Below are 23,113 nucleotides of genomic sequence, written 5' to 3'. Positions count from 1 at the left end.
TGGTCCTCACCAACCTCAATGATGGTTCTTGGGGTATAACAAATATCTTTTGGTTGTATACTCTAATTATAATTTAGCTTTTTTGGTTTTTGATAATCGACACCAATTATCCTTATGAAATTTTAGTTTTCTCATTAAAAATAAGTGAGAAGGAAAATATGCAAGTCACATATCTTGTTATGCCAATCATATAGTACAAGAATTTGCTACTAGATAATGAAACATTATATCAAGAAATGAAACATTAAGAAATTAGAGATCTAACGATTAAAGTGGACGGGTGAGATGATGATCACTTGAAGACGTTGGCTATTCAGTAGCCACGCCTAGTCGTACAACAAGCTAGCGTAATAAGCTTTTATATTTTTTTTAAGCACGTTTTTCCATGTTCTTCACTAGTCACTTTATTTATTAATTTTCTTTACACACTTAAAACATGTTATGGTTACAGATTCATATGGAAGCTTCTTTGAGAATGTGCAAAACCAAGACTTACTAGATAGCAGTTCTCAATTGTCCATTGTTTCAAATAATATTGTTTTGTTGTTTTTTGGAATAATGTTAATTAGGAACGTTATACTACCTGATTTGATAACATTTTGTTCTTGAGTTTTTTAGGTTGGACCATTTTGGACCGACAGTTATGTAATTTGAGAGAGGAATTTGATATTGGATTTGTGTATCTTGTCCTATTTTTGGAGATTTTAGAGTTGTGGTTGGTTTATTAAGACCTAAAAAATAATATACTTTTATATATTAATAAAATATTATGTAAATACTATATTATATATGAATCAATATTTATATGTAATATTATATTTAATTGCACATTCTCCCGTCCCATATTTTAGGAAAAAATTCACGTATACCCCTCAAGCTATCACTCAATTGACAAAGTCCCCCTCCAAACTTTCAATTGAGAAAATGCCCCCCTCACAAACAACTAAAAAATTATCAATGTTCCCAAGGCCAAAAAAAGACAAAAATGACTTATAAATTTTTTTTCAATAAAACCAAAAATAGCTCTATAAATTCGAAAAAAAAAAATATTAATATTTAAATTTATTGAAAAAAGGAACAATTTGTATTTTCAAAAAAAAATGTATTTAAAAAAAACGAAAATTTAATTTTTTTTAAACGAAAAATTTTAATTTATTTTTAAAAATTAATAAATAAAGACAAAAAATTCAATTTGTTTTTTAAAAAAATGAAAACTTTTTTTATTTTTAAAATTTGGGTATCTTTGGTTTTTATGTATTGCTTTTTTTATTTTTTTAATGCAAAAATAGATCGCATTCAACAAGATGAAAGAACATACGCGAATCTTATCAGAGAGATGACTACTCGAAAAGCCTTACAAGAGAATTGACTAAGAAGGGGTCGGGTGCAACAGCTACATGGACCCCTTTCTGTTGTTCCTGGCACTTTCTCTAGCCGAGTCACTAAAAGCAAAACAAAAGAAGGATTACCTATCTCAGTTTTGCCAATGAGGTTGTTACTGATCCCACTTTTTGCTTCCTCTGTGCCAAACCCCCAACAAATGCTAGGTTAGTGCCTTACCCTGATTGCTCAATTGTTAATTGAGCTATTTTCGTTATTGGGAGAACATTGACAATTTTTGGCAGTTTTGGAAGGAATATTGTTCAAATTGAAAGTTTGAGGGAGACATTGTCAATTTAGTAATAGTTTGAAATGAGAATATAGACTTTACCCCATAATTTACATATTAAGAAATAATTTACTTTTAATCTAATAATGGGTATGGTCTAACCTTACATCTCTCATTAAATTATTGGATGGCTCTAAATTCCATCTAGACCAGCATAAAATATCTCACTGAAAAAGCAAGTAAATATATCTTTCACCATGCCCTATATTCATTCGGCCACATTGTACTAAGCATACACCAACACTTTCTCCATTTTGACAGCATTAGTTGTCATGAGTTCCAATGGGTGGCCATGAACTTGAATCCCAAATTCTCCTTTAGAGAAACCAATCTCATTTAGGGTTGCACCATGTAAATTAAGTGATTAAAGCATATATTAATAATAAAGCCTCTATTTCAATGGATCAAAACTGTGCAATAAAATTAATCATTATGGCCAGTTCAAAATCTGACACGACATTTCTCTCTCCTTCCAGCTGCCAAGCCCTAACTCCGCCATGACCACCACCACCACTATAGCTCCATCATCACCACCACACCGCCATTACTAGTCTACCACCACTACGAGGCCCTGAATTAGACAAAAAAGAAATGCCTCACCATAGCTTCTTCACCTCAAGGGCCTCACCACACTAATCTTTTCGTCCCATCAGCAACTAAGCAAGCGCCGGCCCCGCCATGGACTTGTTTAATTTGTCAGTCTTTTCAAAAAGAAGAGAAAAACTTCAGAATATACTAAGAAAAGCCTCAACTATCTTGCAAGTTTTCAGTAGCTTTTGCTATACTACAGTAAAAACGCTGGCTAATCTTGGAGCTCCGTGGTCCAATTCAAGTCTCAACAAGTTCAGGGAAAAAAAAAACGAGGATCGTTTTCAGGCTAAAAACCATATCAGATGAACAGAGTGGTCCATAAACAGGACATCTCTTTGCTCAGGCTAAAACCCGAATCAGATGAACAGAGTGGTCCACGGCCCACCCTACCACTTTCTAAGCAAAGTAGTGGCAAGGAGGAAAACCAGGATGGAATTGGCAGAGAAATAGATAGATTTGTCGGCATGCATCATTCCCAGATTCCACCGTGGTCCCCTTTAAGAGTCATCTACTACAACTGAGTTTGAAAATAATCAGAACTTTAATCTGTCATCAAAATGCAGGCTATAATTTATCACAGCAGCTGCACAGTTACTTTACTGCAAATCCTTGATGTGGACTTAGGATAAGCAAACAAACAAGTGGGTCTAAAACCAACATAATGATTTACTTCAATTCTCCTCAAGTACTCTACAAATGCAACAAATATTTTCCACTAATATATTTCAACATGGAGCTCAGAATATATATCTATATATATTTTCCATGATAAGATTGTCCGAACAGTTGTGAAGTAACACACCATAAACCAAAACGTGTAATTATTTAAGTTAAAAGGTCATAGATATCACTATTGTGAGAAAGATAGCCATGGCCTGTTTTGGTTCATATTAAACTGACCAACTAGTATTGCATACACAGAAAGCGTGCTAAAAGTACTGTAAAGGAAACAAAGTATAATCCTTTGAAAAGATAAATACAATCTCAATATTTCAACAGATTAGATATTAAAACAAATGAAATATGCTGCAGTTGATATCGGATGTTTCTAGTTATGATTATCATCTATTCCATATGTAGGCAACAGAGCATAAAGATCCTAAAAAATCTACATTACAATGAGAGGCATATAGATGCTAAAAGTCTAAAACACTTCTAGGCATAACAGTCCCAGTTTTGACTTCTGAACAACGTTCAACGAAATACAGAGGGGCATACTTTAGGGTTGTTAATAGATATGACACCTATATAGCAGCCACTTTCTGAAGAAGGAAAAGCATGATTACTTGCAAAATCCAAGTTATCAAACATGAAAAAAGATAATAATTGTACTCGGTCAAAAGAATAATGTACCTGCAGCGTCGCCATTATGTCATTAGTATTAACATTTTGGATGTTTTGGAGTGCCCTCTGGCTATATAGGGAATATAAATATTTTTACTAATTTGCTCTGATCACATTAACTCTGCCTCAAACAATAGAGAAGGAAAACAATAGTGCTTTACTTGGACAATTCTAACAGATCAGAAGTCAAAAAATTGCAAAATACATGCCGAATACCTAAAATTGCAGCAAGAACCGCCTAACAAAATCTACCACTCCTATGAAAAACTAGAAAACAATAACCATTAAAAATGTGAAGGACAAAAAAAACCAAAAACAAAAACAAAAGAACCCCTGAATGCACCTTTTAGTTGTTTGATAATTAGAAAACTTGATAAAGACATTAATTTGGAACTGCTACATTTTTTAGAAAGTCTCACACTATATACCAAAAACATTGATTTTCTCATTCACAAGTTCTCTCAATTAGAGTCCTTGTCGCCTATTCTAATGACATAAATATTTACACCTCTTCCTGCACTAGCAGTTGCTTATCTTCACTAAACTTGCCATCATCACCTCCACCAACCTACTGTTACATGTACGTGAACCAGCACTGCGATCCCCAGCATGCCACTGCAGTACTGCCAGAACTCCATCCTCCAACCCCACAACCACCACCCAAAAAACATTACAGCCCTGTCCAGTATGTCAAATCTACCAAGTCATAACCATCATCCAGCCTCCATGATACCACAGCTGATGTCAACATCTTTGACATATTTCTGGCATATATGCATGATGTTTCTGGCAACTACGCATGAGGATTATGGCAACCACCATGAGACTCCAAAAGGCAAGCAAACAAAGCCAGAAATGTTTAAAGTGCTCTGTTTCATTGCCTCTTGGAGTCTAAGGCAAAGTTGATCAATATGCTATATATGCATGAGGTTTCTAGCAACCCCCATGAGACACCAAGAGGTAAGGGAACAAAGCATTTAAACATTTCTGGCACCCGTAAATCCTAAAAACTTCAATATCTTCAATACTTCAAAACCAAGAAGAAAGGAGTGGGACCTAAGTATATTTGATTTACAATTATTCTAATCTATACAAAGGATCTGTATTTCCCTCAATGTGGAACATCGTATGATGTATTGATTTTCCAAATAAAGTTTTTGGGAGTAAATTAAATCTTAGCTCTTTCTTGGTATAAAGCCTAGAAACTATACTGAACCTTATATTAGAAGTTTTGACTGGAAATACCCATTAATTTTTCATAACAATGTATCTACAAAGATAAATGTATATCTGTGCATGTGCACGTATGTAAAATTGCTCTCTAGTAACAAATTTAAAAGTAACTCTCTAACAACAAATAAGTTTGCACCTTCCATCGATCTTTCACTGTTCAGATAAATCTCTAATTTAATTGCAAAGACTCCATATGAAGATAATCATATGCCATGAAGAACCATTTTGAGTTATTGAAGTTACAGAAGGTTGAGAGCTATGTGCTTGTCCATTTATTTAATTTACTGTCCAACTTCTACAAGTGAAGAATACTTAGTTTACCTTTCAACTTCAACAAGTTAAGGAGATGAAGTAAAACAAAATATAACAAAAGGAGAATTGGATGAGTTATGCTAAATGGTTATTGTTTTGATCTTAAAACAATGACCCACAAACATACAAGGAGGATAAACTTGATCCGAGTAAAAAGCATTATTAGGATAAGGTGAAAAAGAGCTTGAATTCAGGCAGAGGGAGTAAGCATGGGCTTACGATTTAAAGGAATACATAGACCTGAGTAGAGCTCTTTTCTTTTCTTCTTTTTTCAGTTTCTCTTTTTATCCCTTTTGTAACAACTGTGGGTGGAACTCAATAACAAAAGATAATCAATGTAGCCAGGCCAAAGTTGTGGAAATGTAGTGGGATCAATGGAGTTCAAAAATTTAAAGACCAAAACAAGATAGATGAATCAATCCAAAATTTCTTATGGGGATCAATCACCAAACATACACATAATATAAGTACATACTTGCATATGATTGAGCCACCACTACCAAATCTGTCTTGGGTAAAGATTTTACCTGTTTCAGAACGTGTATTTCTAGGAAGAAATCAACAAAATTGTAGAACCAGATACTTTAAAAGAAAAATTGAACTTGTGCTAAGGTCAAACTAATGGGTCAGACAAGTTTTACAGGGCACCTAGACTCCGATCACATCTCACCTTGCCACAACTTGATAAGGAAGTAAACGTGCTGCTTCCACTGTCTGAACCCTCCAAGCCTGCCCAAATCCTCATAACCACTTTAATTTGGGCCTCTCGAGAAACGATTCATAGTGATCCTCTCTGGCAAAGCCACACTACATCCCACAGAATGTCATAAGGCTCTCCACAAACTCCTCAACAGCCAATTCAGGAAGCTCAAATCAAGTGGAGTTCAAATAGGAACTTCATACTTCAAGAGTTGAAGCCCTCCAATCATATATGAAGACAAAATATTCATGTCTTAACAGGAGGAGCTCATGATTGTACCAGTAATTGCCACCTCTAATAGCCTCAACACATGCCAAAACCCTCACAACAGAGCATTAATGCATCCGTTCTTAATTTATGCAATGTAAAAGCCAAAACTTAACCCCCAGAGTTTGATATTTAACTATTTTTTATCTCCTTTCTCCCTCAAAAAACTATTACCACTATACAACAATCACCAGGATGCAATACTTGCGAGGACTGATAATCCTGCATTTAAACCACCACTGCTAGGCCAGTTCTTGAAAAGGATTGATTATTCATCACTAGTGATGTATCCTTGACCAGAGAAAACATTTGCTACAAAAGTTTTGAGGATTCAATGACCCGCTCAGCTACCCAGCCAGCCCCCTCCTACGACAAGGAAGAAGGACGGTAGCAAATAATATAATCAACTCATAGAAATTCATTTGTTGCTAAGTAAAAAACCCTAGACATTAGTCTACCATCCACAAAATGGAGATTGCACAAAGTTAAAATACCAATATTTATCTATACTTAAACAAAGGCCAACATTCACATTTGGTATGACCCCATTTTTTTTTTCTTGGATAAGTAATAAAAATTTGTTGGATAGAAGAGAACCTGAAACCCACAGGGTGTATACTGAAATCCCCCCTAATAATTACAATCTAAAATTTAATACATCAAGAAAGTAAAAATAAAAAAATAAAAAAGAAGAAAAGGAAACTAGTAGTAACTTACAAATTTACCTCAGCCCTATGCTGGTAATCTTTTAGTGGTATTGAGGGTGTGCCTATCAGGGGTGAATTACTTTATGCCTTTTGGGGGAGGAAGTGGAAAAGCGCTACACTATCACTCCAAAATAACTAGTTAAATTGCAAATGAAACTCCCTAGAATTACTTATAAAGCACAGTCTCACCTAGTAAGGAACCAATATAAGACTAAGCATATTTATAATCCACCCATCCAATATGGACAATTCATTTTTCCAATATGGGACTAGCTTTCTAGAGTATCACAATCTCCCCAACTCAAAATGTTGACGTCCTCATCGAGACCCATGCCATGCAATGCCTTAGCCCCACAGTGTTAGTAGGTTGTAATGATTCCATTTGTAATGACCCAGAGAAAATGCTAGCCACATTTGCACTATCACTCCAAAAAAGCTAGTCAAGTTGCAATTAGAGCTCCCTATAATCACTTATAAAATTTAGTCTCACCTAATAAGGGACTAATGTGGGACTAAGAACTCATGAACACCTTTATAATCCACCCCCCTAATGTGTGCAATTCATCTTCCCAACGCCAAACTAGCTTTTTGGGGTGTCACAGACTCCTCCAGGAAAAGTAAAATCTTGTATTTTGTTCTTTCAAATGAAGCTAATTTTTAAATTCTTTTTTTTTTTATAAGTAAATGGAGTTCATTAAAAACCAGAAGGCACAACAAGCATACAAGAAAAACACCTAACCAAAAATAGAAAAGAGATCAAAAAAGTCATGAAAACTAGAAACATGAACACAATCATAAGCAACTATCCACTGAAAAAGGGTATGGAAAAAAGGACTTAAGCTCCAACACTGTCCTCTCACTGTCTTCAAAGCTCCAGTCATTTCTTTTTATCCAAATGCTTCACATCAAACAAAGCGGAATGATCTTCCAGATAGCTTCACTTTGAGAATTACCAAACTTCCTTTTCCAACAAGCGAGGAGATCTCTCACGCTAAACTGGAAATAGAGTACTATAAGGCACTAGCTATCTTGCAATGAAGTAAGAGGTGGTCAACAATTTCCCCCTTCTTATGCATGCTGCATCAATCTACTACAACAATTTTCCGCTTTCTTAATTTGTCCACATTAAGGATCTTACCTAAAATAGCTGACCAAGAGAAGAATGCCACTCTCAATGGGGCTCTACTCCGCCAAATACACCTCCAAGGGAAGGGATAGGTGTCATGGGAGAATTATAAGACATTATAGAACGATCTTACATCAAACAACCCTTTCTTGGAGGGGTTCTAACAAAGCTTATATGGACTGTCCTGTTTCAGCTTAATGGAATACAATTTATCGAAAAACGAGGAAAAGAATTCTAACTCTCAATCATGTGCCGCTCTAACAAAATTAACACTATACTAAGGAGAGCCATTAAAGAACTGAAGATTATCAGCCACAGAAGCATCCCTAAGGCAAGCAATTCTATACAAATCTGGAAACGCTGCCTTAAGGGCCCATTCCCCACACTACACGTCGTGCCAAAAACTATTCTTGGAGCTGCGACCAACCTTAAATCTAGTAAATCTAGAAAACTCATCTCAATCCTCCTAGATTACATTCGAAACCAACTAAGCATCTCAAATAACTGTGCATTGTTATCAGCCTAACTATTTGAAAAATAATATTTGTAAATAAAAAGCAATAAAAGTAATAATTTGGCACTTGAATGAGCCAAAACCTCCACTCTCTAACTCACTCACGGCTAGGAGATACAAATTCTTGATATAATTTTCTGGATACTTCATTAATCTGAAATTCTGGTTTAAATACAACAAAGACAAGTAAAATAACTAAAAGCCCACTAACTTAGCTACTGACTCAATTAACCACTACTGTTATAAAGATACCTAACCCACTACTTTTACAAACCTACTTTTACTGACCCATTACAGAAGTAGTTAACCCAGTTCGTGGCTCACAAAGTTAGCCCATTTCTTTACCAACCGACACTCACACATCTACTCCTATGCTTATGAAGGTAGCGTTGAAACATGAAGATACGTGGCATTTAGGCTCATAACAACCCCTCCTTCGAAGAACCATGTCCACAAGGTTAGAAAAACTTCTTGGTAGCCCAAAATATTTCTCCCTGGCGTTGCCCCTATATTCAGCCATAATATTCGGAATAGTATAATCAACCCCATCTTCAATAAATCTGTCATCTTCTGTTGCTCTAGCATCGGCTGGGTCTTGTTTCTCTCTTGAACTTTTTCCAACACCAACTTCTCATGTCAGTACACTCAATTGCACAAGATTGAGTATTGGTGTAAAGAATGCAATCCACACAAAAGGGAGAAGTCCCAGCTCTTTCCAATAAATATTCTCAAAAATAGAAAAAAGATAGTTTGATATTCTTTTGAATGCCATTTTGTGACCCATCGGGAAGAGGCTTGGCAGACCCCTTTGACTTTAGTAGCATAAGAGTCCTTCATTTTTCCCAATACTCAATGACCCACCACTACAAGAAGCACTTCATGTGCAAGTAAAGGACATGTTTTGTAGTACACCTTATCCTCTTCAGATATTGTGCACACTCGCATCAAGCAGGCAGTCCATTGAATGCTGCGTAAATCACCATCAACATCATTACTTCCTCTTTCCAAGACCCACGCACTGCTCAAGACTAGCTCACTCCTGCTTAGAGTCTGTACATCTCCCTAGATCCTTGTTCCAGCCAAAGTCTCACTAACATGTTCACCAAAATTAGCACAATCAGAGTCGTTCATCACAATCTCATTGTCATTGCAAAAAGCAAATAACCTCCATATCAGACCCAGTCAGTACATATTGTGGACTTCTCTGCATCAAATAGCTTCACCTTCTTATTCCTATGTCTTTCCGCATCTTAATTAATGTCTCTTGTAACAACTTGTGGGTTGCCCTGGTACCCCAACTCACACCAAGCCTTTCAACACAAACAAAGACCCAACCAAGAGCCCCACAACCAAAATCCAGTTGAAGAAACATAGTCTCTCCATGATACCACCTTACAAGGTAGAAGATACCTTCCTTTCCAAAAACATAAACTTCTCAAGAAGCTTGCTTGGATACTTGTTGGATGAAAATGCTGGTGAGAGGCTTTTTATTGTGCTTGGGATAGGAAGATTTGTTTTACCAAGATTTGTAGCAGGATATGCATTCAAACCAGTTCTAGTTTTGCTGCCATGCCCATATTTTGTAACTGATGTTGTCTGAAGTGATCTCTGCTCTAGAGGCCCTGTGATATTTTCCTCATCCAACTCCAGCCCACTCCCCGTGAAAGCAAGCCACATTCTCATGAATGTAAAATATATAATGTGCCACATGAGGGCAACTGGGTCACCAATGAATCTTTTGGAGTTTTTGATGCGTTGGTTGGCCACTGGGTCACCATCTTCTACTCGTTTAGAATTGTTGTTGCTTTGGTTGGTTTTGTCATAGTCTGTGGAGGGTATATCAGCAATAGTATATAATGCTAGAAGCATACCATCTAATTTTGGTGCTTTAGGTTCTTCAACTTTCTCAACCCTTGGACCCATGAAGTCTAAGTGATCTTTAATCTCAACTCCACATTCACCCCACCCCTTAAGAGCACCTTGCCCACAAGGTGAAGATTGAATTTGGGCTTTGCCTTCAATGACCATTGTGACTATTGGCTTCAACAATCGTAAGTCTCCTCCATGGTCTCTCTTCTTTTACTGGTATACGACTCCTCTTCATTCCCCCAGTCTCAGCCCTCTTAAACCCTCGTTGCACCCTCCTCTCTCCCTTCTCTGCAACTTCATCTTCCCGTATGCTAGCCTCTTCTTCCATTGCCATAAATAGCTTGGTCTCTCCAATCTGCAGGATTTTTTCTCTGTACTCTTCAACAAGTTCTTCGCTTTGGACCACTGAATGCTCATTGGTTGCAAAAACTGGATCTAGCTCTTGAGTTGTTTCCTTTTGAGGTTGGACTTGTTCTTTTCGTTCTTCAAGCACTTCTAAAATTTCTTGGATCTTATCACACTTTTTTGGGTTTTGGTTTCTTCATAGCACACCCTCTTCGTGCAATAGTGTAAAACCAAATGCCGCTTGCAGCGAGGTTGGCTTCAACATAGTGAGCAGTACTCTGATCTCCTCCTCGAGTAAACCAATAAACGTATTAACCCAAAATTCATTAGTCGAATTTTTGAGGATCCCAATGGAAGTACTTCGAATAGTACCTCAAACTGTAATCGATACTTCTCGACTGTTGATGTTTGTTTAAGATTGGTGAGCTCTAGTAGGATTATCAAAGGCATTGTCTTCAGTAAGAATAACCATTGCTTCTACTAACTCAGAAATCCGTGTATCTCTCGCCATTGTCGCAAGATCAATGCTCTGACACCACTTGTTATGAGCCTAACTATTTGAAGAATAATGTTTGTAAATAAAAAGCAATAAAAATAATAATTTGGCACTTGACGGGGCCAAAACCTCCACTCTCTCCAACTCATGGCTAGGAGATATAAATTCTTGATATAATTTTCTGGATAGTTCATTAATCTGAAATGCTGGTTTAAATACAACAAAGACAAGTAAAATAACTAACGGCCCACTAACTTAGTTACTGACTCAATTAACCACTACTAGCATAAAGATAACTAACCCACTACTTTTACTGACCCATTACAGAAGTAGTTAACCCAGTTCGTGGCTCACAAAGTTAGCCCATTTCTTCACCAACTGACACCCACATGTCTACTCCTATGCTTATGAAAGTAGCGTTGAAACATGAAGATACGTGGCATTTAGGCTCATAACATGCATCAATACAACCGACAAATAGATATATTCAAAAACAAATCTGACATTTATAGAATATTCAATTAAAATTTATAATCAGGCACTAGAACACAAACTACTTAAAATTAAGAACCTGCTTTAGTAATGTACTGAGAAAAAAGCTATGTCATTGAGGTGCCATTACGACTCAATCACTCAAGACATTTTTAGTTTTATCAATATTTACTACCTTATTCTCCTACACAAAGTGTCTATGATCAATGGAGATTGAACAAGACTATAAAAAATGACCTTATCAAATTCTCCATATTTATTCAAGTTGGTTATTTAATTGATAGATTATCACACTGCAGCTAAGTTGCAACTTATAAGATAAAAGTAACACCTAAAATAAATGAGTAAAAAAATGGAAAACAAGATCATTCGAGCCAAAAATTAGTGACATTAAACATAATCACATGAAGTATGAATTCAAAGAAACCCAAATGACATTAAGTAGGAATATACGAAGAAAGAAGCAAGTTAGCGACACTGAATTCATTAAGCTGAAGTACAAACGCCAAGCAACAGAGGGATGTTCGTCGAACATCACATCAAGGTCAGGAAGGAAAAACTTGCTACAAGAATCTGAAAGATTTCTCGTTACATCTGTTTCTGAGAATCCAGTAAAATTGATGTCTCTAAAACACGGGAAAAGGAGAATAGAATAACATATCAGGATAACCTGAAGACGAAATATCAAAAACATGTTACATGACAGAAGACTCATCAACTACAAGCTACCTCAGAAGCCTCTGCTGCAGGCCACATACATATATACAAGAGAATCATGCTGAATGCAGTGGATGGCCAAAATAAAGTTCCACATAATACATCTACCTGATGGTGACAAACTTATTTGTTCCATGTTTAGCCCAGTGGGTCCTCAGATCAATCGGATTAGAGAAGTTGTAACCTTCTGCTGCAAGTTTCTCCAAAACTTTCTTGAACGCTCCTATACTCATCTTTCTACCTGCAATCCTAGCTCCACGTCGTTTGGTACTCAATGGCAAGGGATACATTGACATATTAGTTGTACAACACGCAGATTGCCAACCACCAGATCCCCATCGATAACACTGCTGAGGTGCCCCAGTACATGAGCAAACCGGGATGGGAATCCCCGATATATCCATGTCAACCCCATTTATAACAATCTCCGTGGTTTTTTTCGCAGCAGACCTTGCTCGTGGAACAGAAGGACTACTATCAGCCTTCCGTGCACGAGGGGCTTTCTTTGCCTTCTTCTCTTTTGGGGATTTTGGGGCTTTTGATGCCTGCCTTTTCTTAATAGGTCCGTTTTCCTTCTCAATACCTGTCTCTTCAGTACTCACGATCCTTTCATCCTTGGACAAATCAGGTGGTTGAACCATCTGCACATGTTGAGCCGAGGACGTCTCGGGCAAAACCCCATAGCTGGGGTTTCCGGATAAAACATTAATATATTTCTCCCTCGGATTAAACCAAGCATCCCTCATGTACTCCATGGGGAATGACGAATGCGAAACCCCCATATCCCTATGGTGAAAAGCTCCATTCCCACCTGCCAAGACCGCAGCATTGCGGCCCCCAATAAGCGGTTTTTCGGGCATGGATGACATAAGCTGAAGACCCAGATGGCCTTTAAGGGATGGTGCAGGTTCATAGTAACCCCAGTTACGCATATTCAAATTATTATCTCCATCCATTGCAACCAATAATATTCAAAGGCGAAAACGGCAAAATCAAACTATAATCTCTATTTAAATTTCACCCAAGGCATTGTCTTTAGCCTAAGAACAAACAACCAAATATAATTGAATCAAAATCCATTAGAAAAGTCGGTCAGAAAGCTAAAAAACGCATAACGAAAGCTCAAAATTCCATGACTTACTAAATAAAAGATCACCCACATGAACAAAGCAACATCTGCGTCAAAGAGATCTTTGGAAACCCAGATCTCTGAAGCGAGTGAACACAGCGAATAGATAACAAAAATCAGAGATGGGTTAGCATTTAATACTTTCAAAGATATTCGAAGAGTCAAAGATCGGACTTACTTGTGAGATAAATGAGAGTTTGGTTAGGGTTCCGACCAGATAGAGCCAGCAGTTTAAAGGCACAAAAGACTAGGAATATGCACGCCAATGCCATTTCTTCTTTGTATATTAATAGTTTGTATAATTTAAATTAAATGTATTTAGCTTAAGCAGACGATATTCCTAATGACGGTGCCATTTTCCTCAGGCGGCACCGCAAAAAGTCTTCATTTTTCTTCGAGTTTAAACTAGTTAACTTTACCTTTCCAAGGTGGGCAGTAAACTTTCCCATAAAAATGATTGTAAGTTAAAATTGTTATTTGAATTTTTTGTTATTTATACAAAGGAGATATTTTTATTTGCACGACAATTGCACAACAATACTGATGGGTATAACATTTTAAAAAATAAAAATAAAAATATTGGACACATCAACATTGTTGTGCAGCTAACATATCTCTATATAGAGAAATGCTATTTAGTATTCTTCCAGTATTCTCTTAACATTTTCCTAGCATTTTCAGTTGACGTGGCATGTTCAATTCATCCTTAAATTTTTTGCTTATTTTAATTAAGATTGAGCATATCACGTCAGTTAGGAATGTTAGGAGAATGCTGGGAGTGGGAGAATATTGGGGGGAGGTAGGACGACGCCGAACAAAGCTCAAGGAGAGAGATGCCAGTGGAGGAAGGCCGACCGCCGAATGCCGGCACCAAAAGGGAAGGCAAGAGGGAGAGAAAGAGGGGTTTTGAAATTTTGTGGGAAAATCATTTTCCACATACTTGTTTCATCGTTTTTACTTTTAAAAAAAAAAACAAAAACAAAACAAAACAAAAATTGAATTGGGAGCAGAACAGGATAACACAAAATGAACTTTCTCATTAACATGAACGAACAGTAAATTTAATAATGCTTTTCTTGATATATTATTACAGGGTATAACTTCTAAAATTTAGATAATAATTGATAACTCTCTGGTTTTTTAAAATATATGAAATGAAAATTAAATTTTTTAAGTGAATTTTCATTAGATACATTATTGTGAAGAGTAATGTTACTCTTAACACCTATTTATCACATTCACTTCACACTGGCTGACGTGACGTGTTTTAAGTGGCTTTCCATGATAAATAGTGTGAAAAGTAACATTACTTTTATTGTAAAAAGTATCTTTTGATGTTATAATTAAAAACATAAACATTTAAGTTTTTGTTGATTTGTATTTTGTCTTTTATTTTCTGTTATCAAAACAAAATTATTAAGAAACAACACAAAGCACTTAAAACTGTTTTCACATTTATGTCACATTATAGTAGTTTTCAAACGAGAAAAAAAAAAAAAAAAAAAAAAAAAAAAAAAAAAGAACTCCACCTACCAAAATGCATTAATAGGCATTCCCTAGATTTAAAAATCAGAAATGATTTCATTGAATAAAGTTGTGTTTGGTTGAATGCTTAATTGGGGAGAAAAATGAGAAAAGAGAATAATGAATAATGAGAACAGAGAAGTTCAAGAGTTTCCATTCTTATTTAGGTTGTATTTGTTTCAAGTAAGATAGTTTCTCATAAAAAAAATGTTTTTAAATAAAATTATTAATTTTCTATTGTTTGGTTGAGACTTTGAAAACAATATCGAAAATGTTTTTTTGTTATTGGGTTGGTACGAAAAATATGTTTCCACTATGATTGGAAACCATCCAAAAAACAATTTAAATATACCTACAATGTAAATATCATAACCAACACTTAAAAAAATAATCATAATTAAAAAATAAATAAATAAAATCCCACTAAAACCTGTAGACGTGGATGAGAGCAAAAGAATAGGTCTCTTTTTCTAGGTGGGAGGGGGAAGAGAGAGCAAGGGAAAAGTTGTCGGATGGCCGCAACGTGGAGGACAATGCCAGTTAGAAGGGGTGAGAGCTTAGGATGTGGCAAGGAGGATGGCAAGTGATAGGCAAAGGAAGGGCCAAGGTAGATGGGTAGTGGGGTTCCTTTGTAGGGACAAAGTTTACCATAGGGAAGGTCAGGATGGAATAAGAGGGATGACGAGAGAGAGGCGAAAGGGATGGCAGTTGGGTTCCTTCTATTGAAGTGAATGGTGTTGCAGTTTAAAAAGGGGGAGATGGTAGGAAGAAGGAGAGAGAAGCTCTAAAAAAGACAAATTTTGTATTGACTTGGAAATTATTTTTAGCTAACCAGATTTTTTCGTTCGCACCAAAAACTAAAAATGCAGAAACTTTTTTTGCAAAACATTTTACACGGAAACAAATGCAGCCTGATAAGTGGTGAATGTTACGCATTCAAGCCCCTTAACTTGCATATGTTAATTCCTTAGCATTGTTATTTGTTTGATTTTGTGTTGTTTTATTGTTTTCAGGTTTTAAATAAAGATGCAATTAATTCTATTGATTTTGGGCTCAACGCACACTTTGAGAAGACCTAGAAGATATTGGTAAGCTTAACCAATCATAATAGAAGACTTATATGATGTGGTTAAGTTTAATCAAATCAATGGAATGATTAAATCAAAATTTCTCCACTAAGAGTCAAAATCGGATTGGATTCAAATTTGGATTTTGCACATGTCTCGGTGTTTTGATTATAACTTTTGGCTCAGATATCAGATTGCAATGAAATTTATGGCTTTGGAAAGCTAATAAAAAAATGAAACAAATATGTTAGAACTAGATTTTTCCTAATTCGGATGTTTACTATGCCAAAATCACCCCGTAATAAAAGACTCCAAATCTGGACGAATTTGTAATCCTTTTCCTACTTGGATTGAAGTTTCAATCTCCTACTTGGACTAAGAGACTAAGTTTCGATTTGTTTTGGATTTCTATGGCTTTTAGGCCTCTCCTAATCTCTATAAATATACCTCTAAGCTTCAAGAGAAGGTGTGCTTGTGCTTAGCTTTAGACAGAAAATTCTTCTTGGAGGCTTGACAAGTTGAAAAGGTGAAGAATATTGCTGGAAGTCATCCTAGCACCACGATGAGCGGATAAATTCCTACTAGGGTATTGATGTAACCATTTCCAAGTAACAATGGTTTGATTGTATTTTAATTTGGAATTTTATATATGTATAATGGTTGTATAACTATGAGAATTGATCTTAATGTTTATATTCAATCATTATGAATTTCTTATCTTATCTTAGAAAGTCTTTTATATTGATTGAACTCAATCCTTCATATTTTCTATGATTATGTGAATGATTGTTATACAACGGTTTTAATTGATATATGATCAAGAGGGTTAGATAGACCATGCTTAGGGAAGACGGATTATACTACACCTTAGTTTAGTGTAATTTAGGTAGACAGTTCGTACCAACCGAAGATGAGTTATACTTTTCCATTGATTGAGTATATCCTATTAAAGGCGTAGCTAATCCATACCTAGGAAAGACGGGTCGTGCCGCATCTTAGTGGTTCGAATGAGTAGTTTTTCTTAAGGGGCCGTTCGAATGGAGGTTCTTCAAATGGTGTTCTCACATTTTGCTTGAGGGTAGTTCGAACCTTATACTTACCAATTTGAACGAGCATCGTCGAATCAACCTATAAATAGCTGAAAAACGTGTTTTCAACTCACAATTTTGAATCCTTTCCATTTCTCTTACCTCTCACGCATTCTCTCTTCTATCTTGTCCTCTTTCACGTGTGTTGAGCTTTGGGCTTGGGTTTTGGATCAAAGTGAAGTCTCCCATCGATTCAAAATCCGACTTGTGATTATTGGTATTAGAACTTCCATTCTATTGATTTCTTTAAAGTGAGAACTTAAACCCTAGGTTTTTCCACAAATTATGTTAATTTCGACTGTGATGCTAAATTCTAAAATTAGCTTGAGTTTTTCCCGTGTAGTGAAATTTTGATGCAATATTCAAGCTACGGGTAAGAGTTTCGTGGTGTGAAACTTCAATCATGCCGTTTAATCAAACTAAGAGCTAAACCTTAAGTTTCTCTAAGTTGTGTAAATTGGGGTTTTGGTTGTAAACCCTATAGTTGCCTATTGTATGGGTTAGTTGGGCCTATGGTTGTGATTAACCCTTATTGTCCTTAGGGTTGTATGTGTATGTAGTGCTTGAGGTAGTTTAGATATGAGTGTTTACTAAAGTTGAGTTTTGTGTAGATTTGAGTCTAACAGCGTTTTGCAATGTGATGTTGCAACACGAGCTTGAGTTAGGGATCTTTTCTGCCATTAAGGAAATTAGTAAGTATATTACTTACTACGCAAAAGAACCAAATTTAAAGTTTTTTTAAAAGATGATATTTATGTTAATCGAAGTTGTATACTTTGTGAAATAATATGACTATGTGGCTTTTGTTGACTTTACATGATGTTGTGTAACACATTACTTTTGAACTAGTATGTATTTGAAAAGTAAGGTAATGTATATACTTCGCATGACCCTGATTATGTGAGATAAAATATTACTGTGTAATTTTGATGTTTTGATTGCATTTAAGAATAATGTTTGATATGGATGAGCATACTGCGGATTGTCACGAAGAATAATAACTTGTTATGAAAAATATGTTAAGATACATTGTTTCAAGAAATAATGTTTAATAAATATGATTATAAAATGAATGACCTTTTTAAAGATGAGTTTAGAAGATTTTACATGTATTGTGAAATGTGTTATCAACTGTATTAAAGAAACGAATTTGACTGTTGCATGAAGTGAAGTTATCGCATACTACTCGTCAGGCTGTTGATTGAGCATACTCTCACAGCTAAATGGACCAACCCCTCATGACGGATAGATTTCATTGATGTTATGGCAGACCAGTCCCCAAGTTGTTGATTGAGCATACTCTCGCAACTAAAGATTTTAGCCCCTCATGAGAAACACAAAAAAAATTGTTTAAGCATGCAATTTCAATAATGTTTAGATGCATCGAAATTTTTTATGAAAATAATTATTAGACCCAAAGAAAATGTTTGTGAAATAAAATGTTTGGACCCGATGAAATTTTTTGTGAAATAAAAGGTTTAGACTCAAAGGATATGTTATAAAGGAAAAGTTTAGATCCGAAGAAAATGTTTATGAAAATAAAGGTTTTAGACTTGATGAAAATGCTTACGAAAAAAAAAGGGTTAAACCCAATGAAAATGATTATGAAAACAAAGGTTTAGATATGAAAGCAAAGGTTTTGACGCAGTGAAATGTTTCACGTTCATGTGTTATGAGAATGATGTTGTTGAAAGAAAATGAAAGGAAACGGAGATGGTGGGTTAGAGTCCTACAGAGCTATACATGGACTGTGGATTAGAGTCCCATAGCACCATATGAAGATTGAGGGTTAGCGTCCCCTAGCACCATGATAAACAAAGAAATGACGAGCAGGGAGAAAATCCCTTGTAGGAGAAAGTCCCACCCATTTAGCAAAAGGGTTGGACGAGAAGGGAGAAAGTCCCCGATGGAAGAAAGTCTCATCCATCAGCATAATGAATAGAAACATAAATGAATGAATGTAAGAATGCATGGCATAAAGATGCATGTGTTGTGTGCATGATGTATATGTGAATGAATGTAAGAATGCATGGTATAAAGATGCATGTGATGTGTGTATGATGTTTAAGTTAATGAATTGCATGATGATGTACAAGATATTTGAATGGGGAATATGTTAATGAATCAATGTAGGGATGTATGAACATGTATGTGATGTTTGCATGAGATGTATACTAAAATTTATGAACTGGTTCTAACCTAGATATGCTCGCATGCTTGTGTTTCGTTTGAGGTAATGGAATGAATTTATATATGTGAAGTTAGGTTATCATGATGTTCAGATATGCTATGACTTACATAGTTACATGGGTTTGTATGTGTTTGTTTCCAAGCGGGAGGTGGAAAATGCACATATACTCACAACTAAGGTGTTATGTTTAAAAGAGTTCTTCCCTACAATATTTACTTCATTAGCTACAAAATGATCTGAATCTATTATAAAACCAAATGTATCTGCTATAGTAAACTCATGGTAGAACTATATTTATAATATGTAGCTGACTGCTAAAAGTTAATAATTTCTATACTTGCTGAGATTATGGACTTATATATCCGCTTATGTTATTGTGGTAACCCCATAATCGCATAGATCTTTTTGTTGCAGGTGATGTGAGTGTCAACGAGGATTCGGTTTTGTAATGCCTCGCATAATTAACACCTATATTTTAATAAAAATAAAATAGAACAATAATGGAAACCTATTATTCATTCTTTTGCATTTTTAATTCATTAATAAATAAAATTTCTTCTTAAAATTATTTAAAAAAGGGACCTCTATTTTACTATTATTTAATTTAAAACCTGCAACATTCGAATGATCGGAGTTGGATTCGAACGATTGTCCATTGGAACGTTCGAAGTTGAATTCGAACGATCTTTAACCTATTAGTTTATTAAAGCCGTCATGAAAATAGTAAGCATGAGTGATGAAAACATTACATGATAAGCACTAAACCATTCTTTAAATTTGGAAAAAAAAAAAGAAAAAAAAGAAAAAAAAAAAAAGGGTCCATCGTGAAATCCTTGTCTTTTCATGCAAGATTCGCTTTACAAAACATCAACCCATTTAATAAGACACATATTTCAGAGTGGTATTACTTTTGAGGAGTTCTTCAAAAGGTTTCCACTTCGTCACCAAATTTTGTATTGATTGATTTATTGCTTTCCTTATATTTGGTGATTGATATATGTTGTTGTAATTTTTTTAATTTTGTATAATTTCTGTAAAACACCAATTCACCCCCTCTCGGTATTGTTTGGGGTCTTATGGATTTTTAAGAAGTTAAGAGAATTTTATAGAGAGTTAAGGGTTGGAAGCAAGGCTTGCATTGTGTAGCGGCACAAGAATAGCCATAGGCAGTACATGGGGTTGGTGAAATAGGGAGGAGGAGGGCGGTGTTGCTTCGTCATTATTCTAAAGGGCCGAGAAAGTAGAGGGTTGTGCATATTTGCTGCCAAGTTGAGAAATGTGGTAATGTTGTTTGATTCAGTTGTAGACAGTGGGATTAGGGGTATGGTCTCTCGACAGGTGTATGGTGGTTCAACATCAAAGGAGTTGAGTGATATTTCACCGGTGTCGGTGAAGGACCCGAGGGTGAACCAAGGAAAGAAGTTGTACATTGACGCTTTGGTTTGGGAATGGGCAATCTCAAATATTCGAGTATCCATGCAAGGGTAGAGTGGGCAATTCAAAAGACCAAAATTTGAAGAGTGAGGACCAAAATGGAAGGAAGGAGCAGAAAGCGTTACCTGTAATTCATGGTAATAAAGGAGATGACAACTTGAAGATATTTTTGGCGATTTGGGGGAAGTTTATTTATTCACGATTTGTGAGGAATTTGTTGGTGTCTCTTAAAAAGGAAGTGGATCATTGCTTGGAAATATTAGAGTTGGGACAGTTGTATTGTGGGCCCAGCGAGAGAGGTTGGCTCAGGTTCTTATCATAATAGAGGGCCTATGGGGATGAAGCCCAATGCTTTTGGGTGAAATCATATTATCTCGACTAAGGGCTCTAGCTCTCACCAAGAGCCAGAACATCCAAAGTTCTTAAAATTTTAGATGGAGAGGCTCAATCTTATAAGTCTTAAGAGAACGGGTTGGATTCGAGAAATGTGGTTGTCTATAAATAAAGGTTCATACCCAAAACTGTCGATAAGTGGAAAATGAAGGAGGGTGTGTTGGGTTCTATAACAGGCACGAATAAGAGTATGGATTTGGGAACTCTTGGGGAAGTCAGTTGATCCTCCAACAGCTTCGAAGCCACCTCTTGCAAGCAATGTAGATCGGCTCTATGGAGATTTTGGGCGTAAGTCAAACTTTATTGACGAAGCTTTGACATGAGAGATTATTTTGACTGCTCAACCTATGATAGTAGTAGATGATAGAAATCATGGGCTTTGTGTAGAAATTGTTGGCGAAGGATTAGCTGTCAGAGGGAATTGGGCCATCAATTAGGGAAAAAGGTGCGAAACTACTTAGTTTTTATCAAAAAAAAAAGTAGACGAAGTTATGGGTACATCGTATTGAGTGAGCAATGATCAGAAAAGGAGAGACAAGTTGATGGATCACTTAAGTCTTTTCCAGAAATGGCCAAAGGAAGGTTGGGTGCTCCGATGAGGGTGATAACAGTAGAGATGTAGACGATAGAAACGGATGGAACAACTCGATCTTATTCAAATAAGGCCAAAGGTAATAATGGCATCAGTAATGAAGGTGTAGGAAAGCAGGTAAATGGATTTATGATATAAGGGTCTACATCCAATGTTAAATATGGAGATGGGTCTGAGATTGTAAATGGATAGTCAGGGTTGCCGGTGAATGGGTGTTTGAAAGAGGGACTATATCCAGGATATTCTTTAATTCAAGAAGAATATTCTTCCTCTGTTAAGATAGACATGGTGAATAATCAAATTTTGAATAGGGTTTAGATAGTGGAGAAGGTGATAGAGACTTTATGATGAGTTGGTTTACTGGTACCTCTAGGTTTCCTTTGGAAAACAAGGTGGGGAAAGGGAAAGTTACAGGGTCTGACTTCAAATGAGGTACATAAAATTGATTTGAATGGAAATGAGATGAACCACTCTTCTTTGGCTGTGGTGAAAATGCTTGACAGGGAGGTGGAGGAAAATGAGCCATTAGTACTAAATCCAATTGTTGTGATTGAAGAACTAGAAGTGCCTCATTCAGTGCCTCCAGATTGGATGTTTGAAAGTATGAAGAATTTTTGTCATGTAGTGGGGTTACTATGCAAGGGCTTTAAGTATCAAATATTGTCTTTATTTTCGGCGATTGAAGCAAGTAGACATCAGAAGTAATCGATTAGTGTACTAGATTTTTGTTTTAGGACAACGAGCAAAGGAAATCGAGAGCTAAAAAGGTTGGCATGCTCAATTAATTATGATATAAAGGGAGGACAGTCTAATAAAGATATAGGAAATGGGAGAGACTCTGTCAGCTCATTAAGAAACCCAAATAGTGTCATGGAATGTAAGAGGGTTGAAAGAGAAAGAAAAAAGATTGAGGATTAGAAGTTTCATAAGAGATTGGAAGGCAAAACTTTGTTTGTTTACTAGAGACAAAATTGGAGTATATTTCTAGGGAGGTGATTCATAGTTTATAGGGATCCCAACATGTGAGTTAGAATTAATTAAGGTTGAGATGGCCATCAGGTGGGATAGACAAGTGGTGGAGAAGATTGGGGATTGTCTGGACAATTCTTCAGTAGCTTGTTCTTTTAGAAGTGTTGTTGATAATGTTCTATGGGCATTTGTAGGGGTGTATGGTCCAAATGATGATTTTGAAAGGCGGTATTTTTGGGAATAATTGGTTGGCATTATGAGTTGGTGGGAGTTGGAGGTGATTTCAATGTTCATTTTCCGTGTGAAAAATCAGGCAAGTTTAGACAATCAGAAGCTATGTTGGA

The 23,113-nt window shown here is 36.0% G+C and overlaps 1 protein-coding gene across 3 annotated transcripts; it reads right to left on the bottom strand.

The window, feature by feature from the left end:
* Nucleotides 1–12,115: 12,115 nt before the first annotated feature.
* LOC133866415 (protein BASIC PENTACYSTEINE2-like) lies at nt 12,116–13,786 on the bottom strand. 3 transcript variants are annotated; one of them, XM_062302930.1, is made up of 3 exons: nt 13,690–13,786; nt 13,524–13,591; nt 12,116–13,422 (listed from the first exon to the last, which is right to left on the bottom strand). In XM_062302930.1, the coding sequence occupies exon 3, from the start codon at nt 13,336–13,338 to the stop codon at nt 12,487–12,489; it is 852 nt and encodes a 283-aa protein (XP_062158914.1). In that variant the 5' UTR covers nt 13,339–13,422; nt 13,524–13,591; nt 13,690–13,786; the 3' UTR covers nt 12,116–12,486. The 3 variants fall into 3 exon arrangements, with proteins under 3 accessions (XP_062158914.1, XP_062158917.1, XP_062158916.1); XM_062302933.1 differs by having other exon boundaries at nt 13,543–13,591; nt 13,690–13,771; XM_062302932.1 differs by lacking the exon at nt 13,690–13,786 and having other exon boundaries at nt 13,524–13,683.
* Nucleotides 13,787–23,113: the final 9,327 nt, after the last annotated feature.

This window comes from Alnus glutinosa, chromosome 4 (assembly GCF_958979055.1).
Source record: "Alnus glutinosa chromosome 4, dhAlnGlut1.1, whole genome shotgun sequence".
In the NCBI taxonomy this organism is placed as follows: Eukaryota; Viridiplantae; Streptophyta; class Magnoliopsida; order Fagales; family Betulaceae; genus Alnus; species Alnus glutinosa.
Note: the sequence above shows the minus strand (reverse complement) of the source record. Positions and strands in the feature narration are given on the sequence as shown.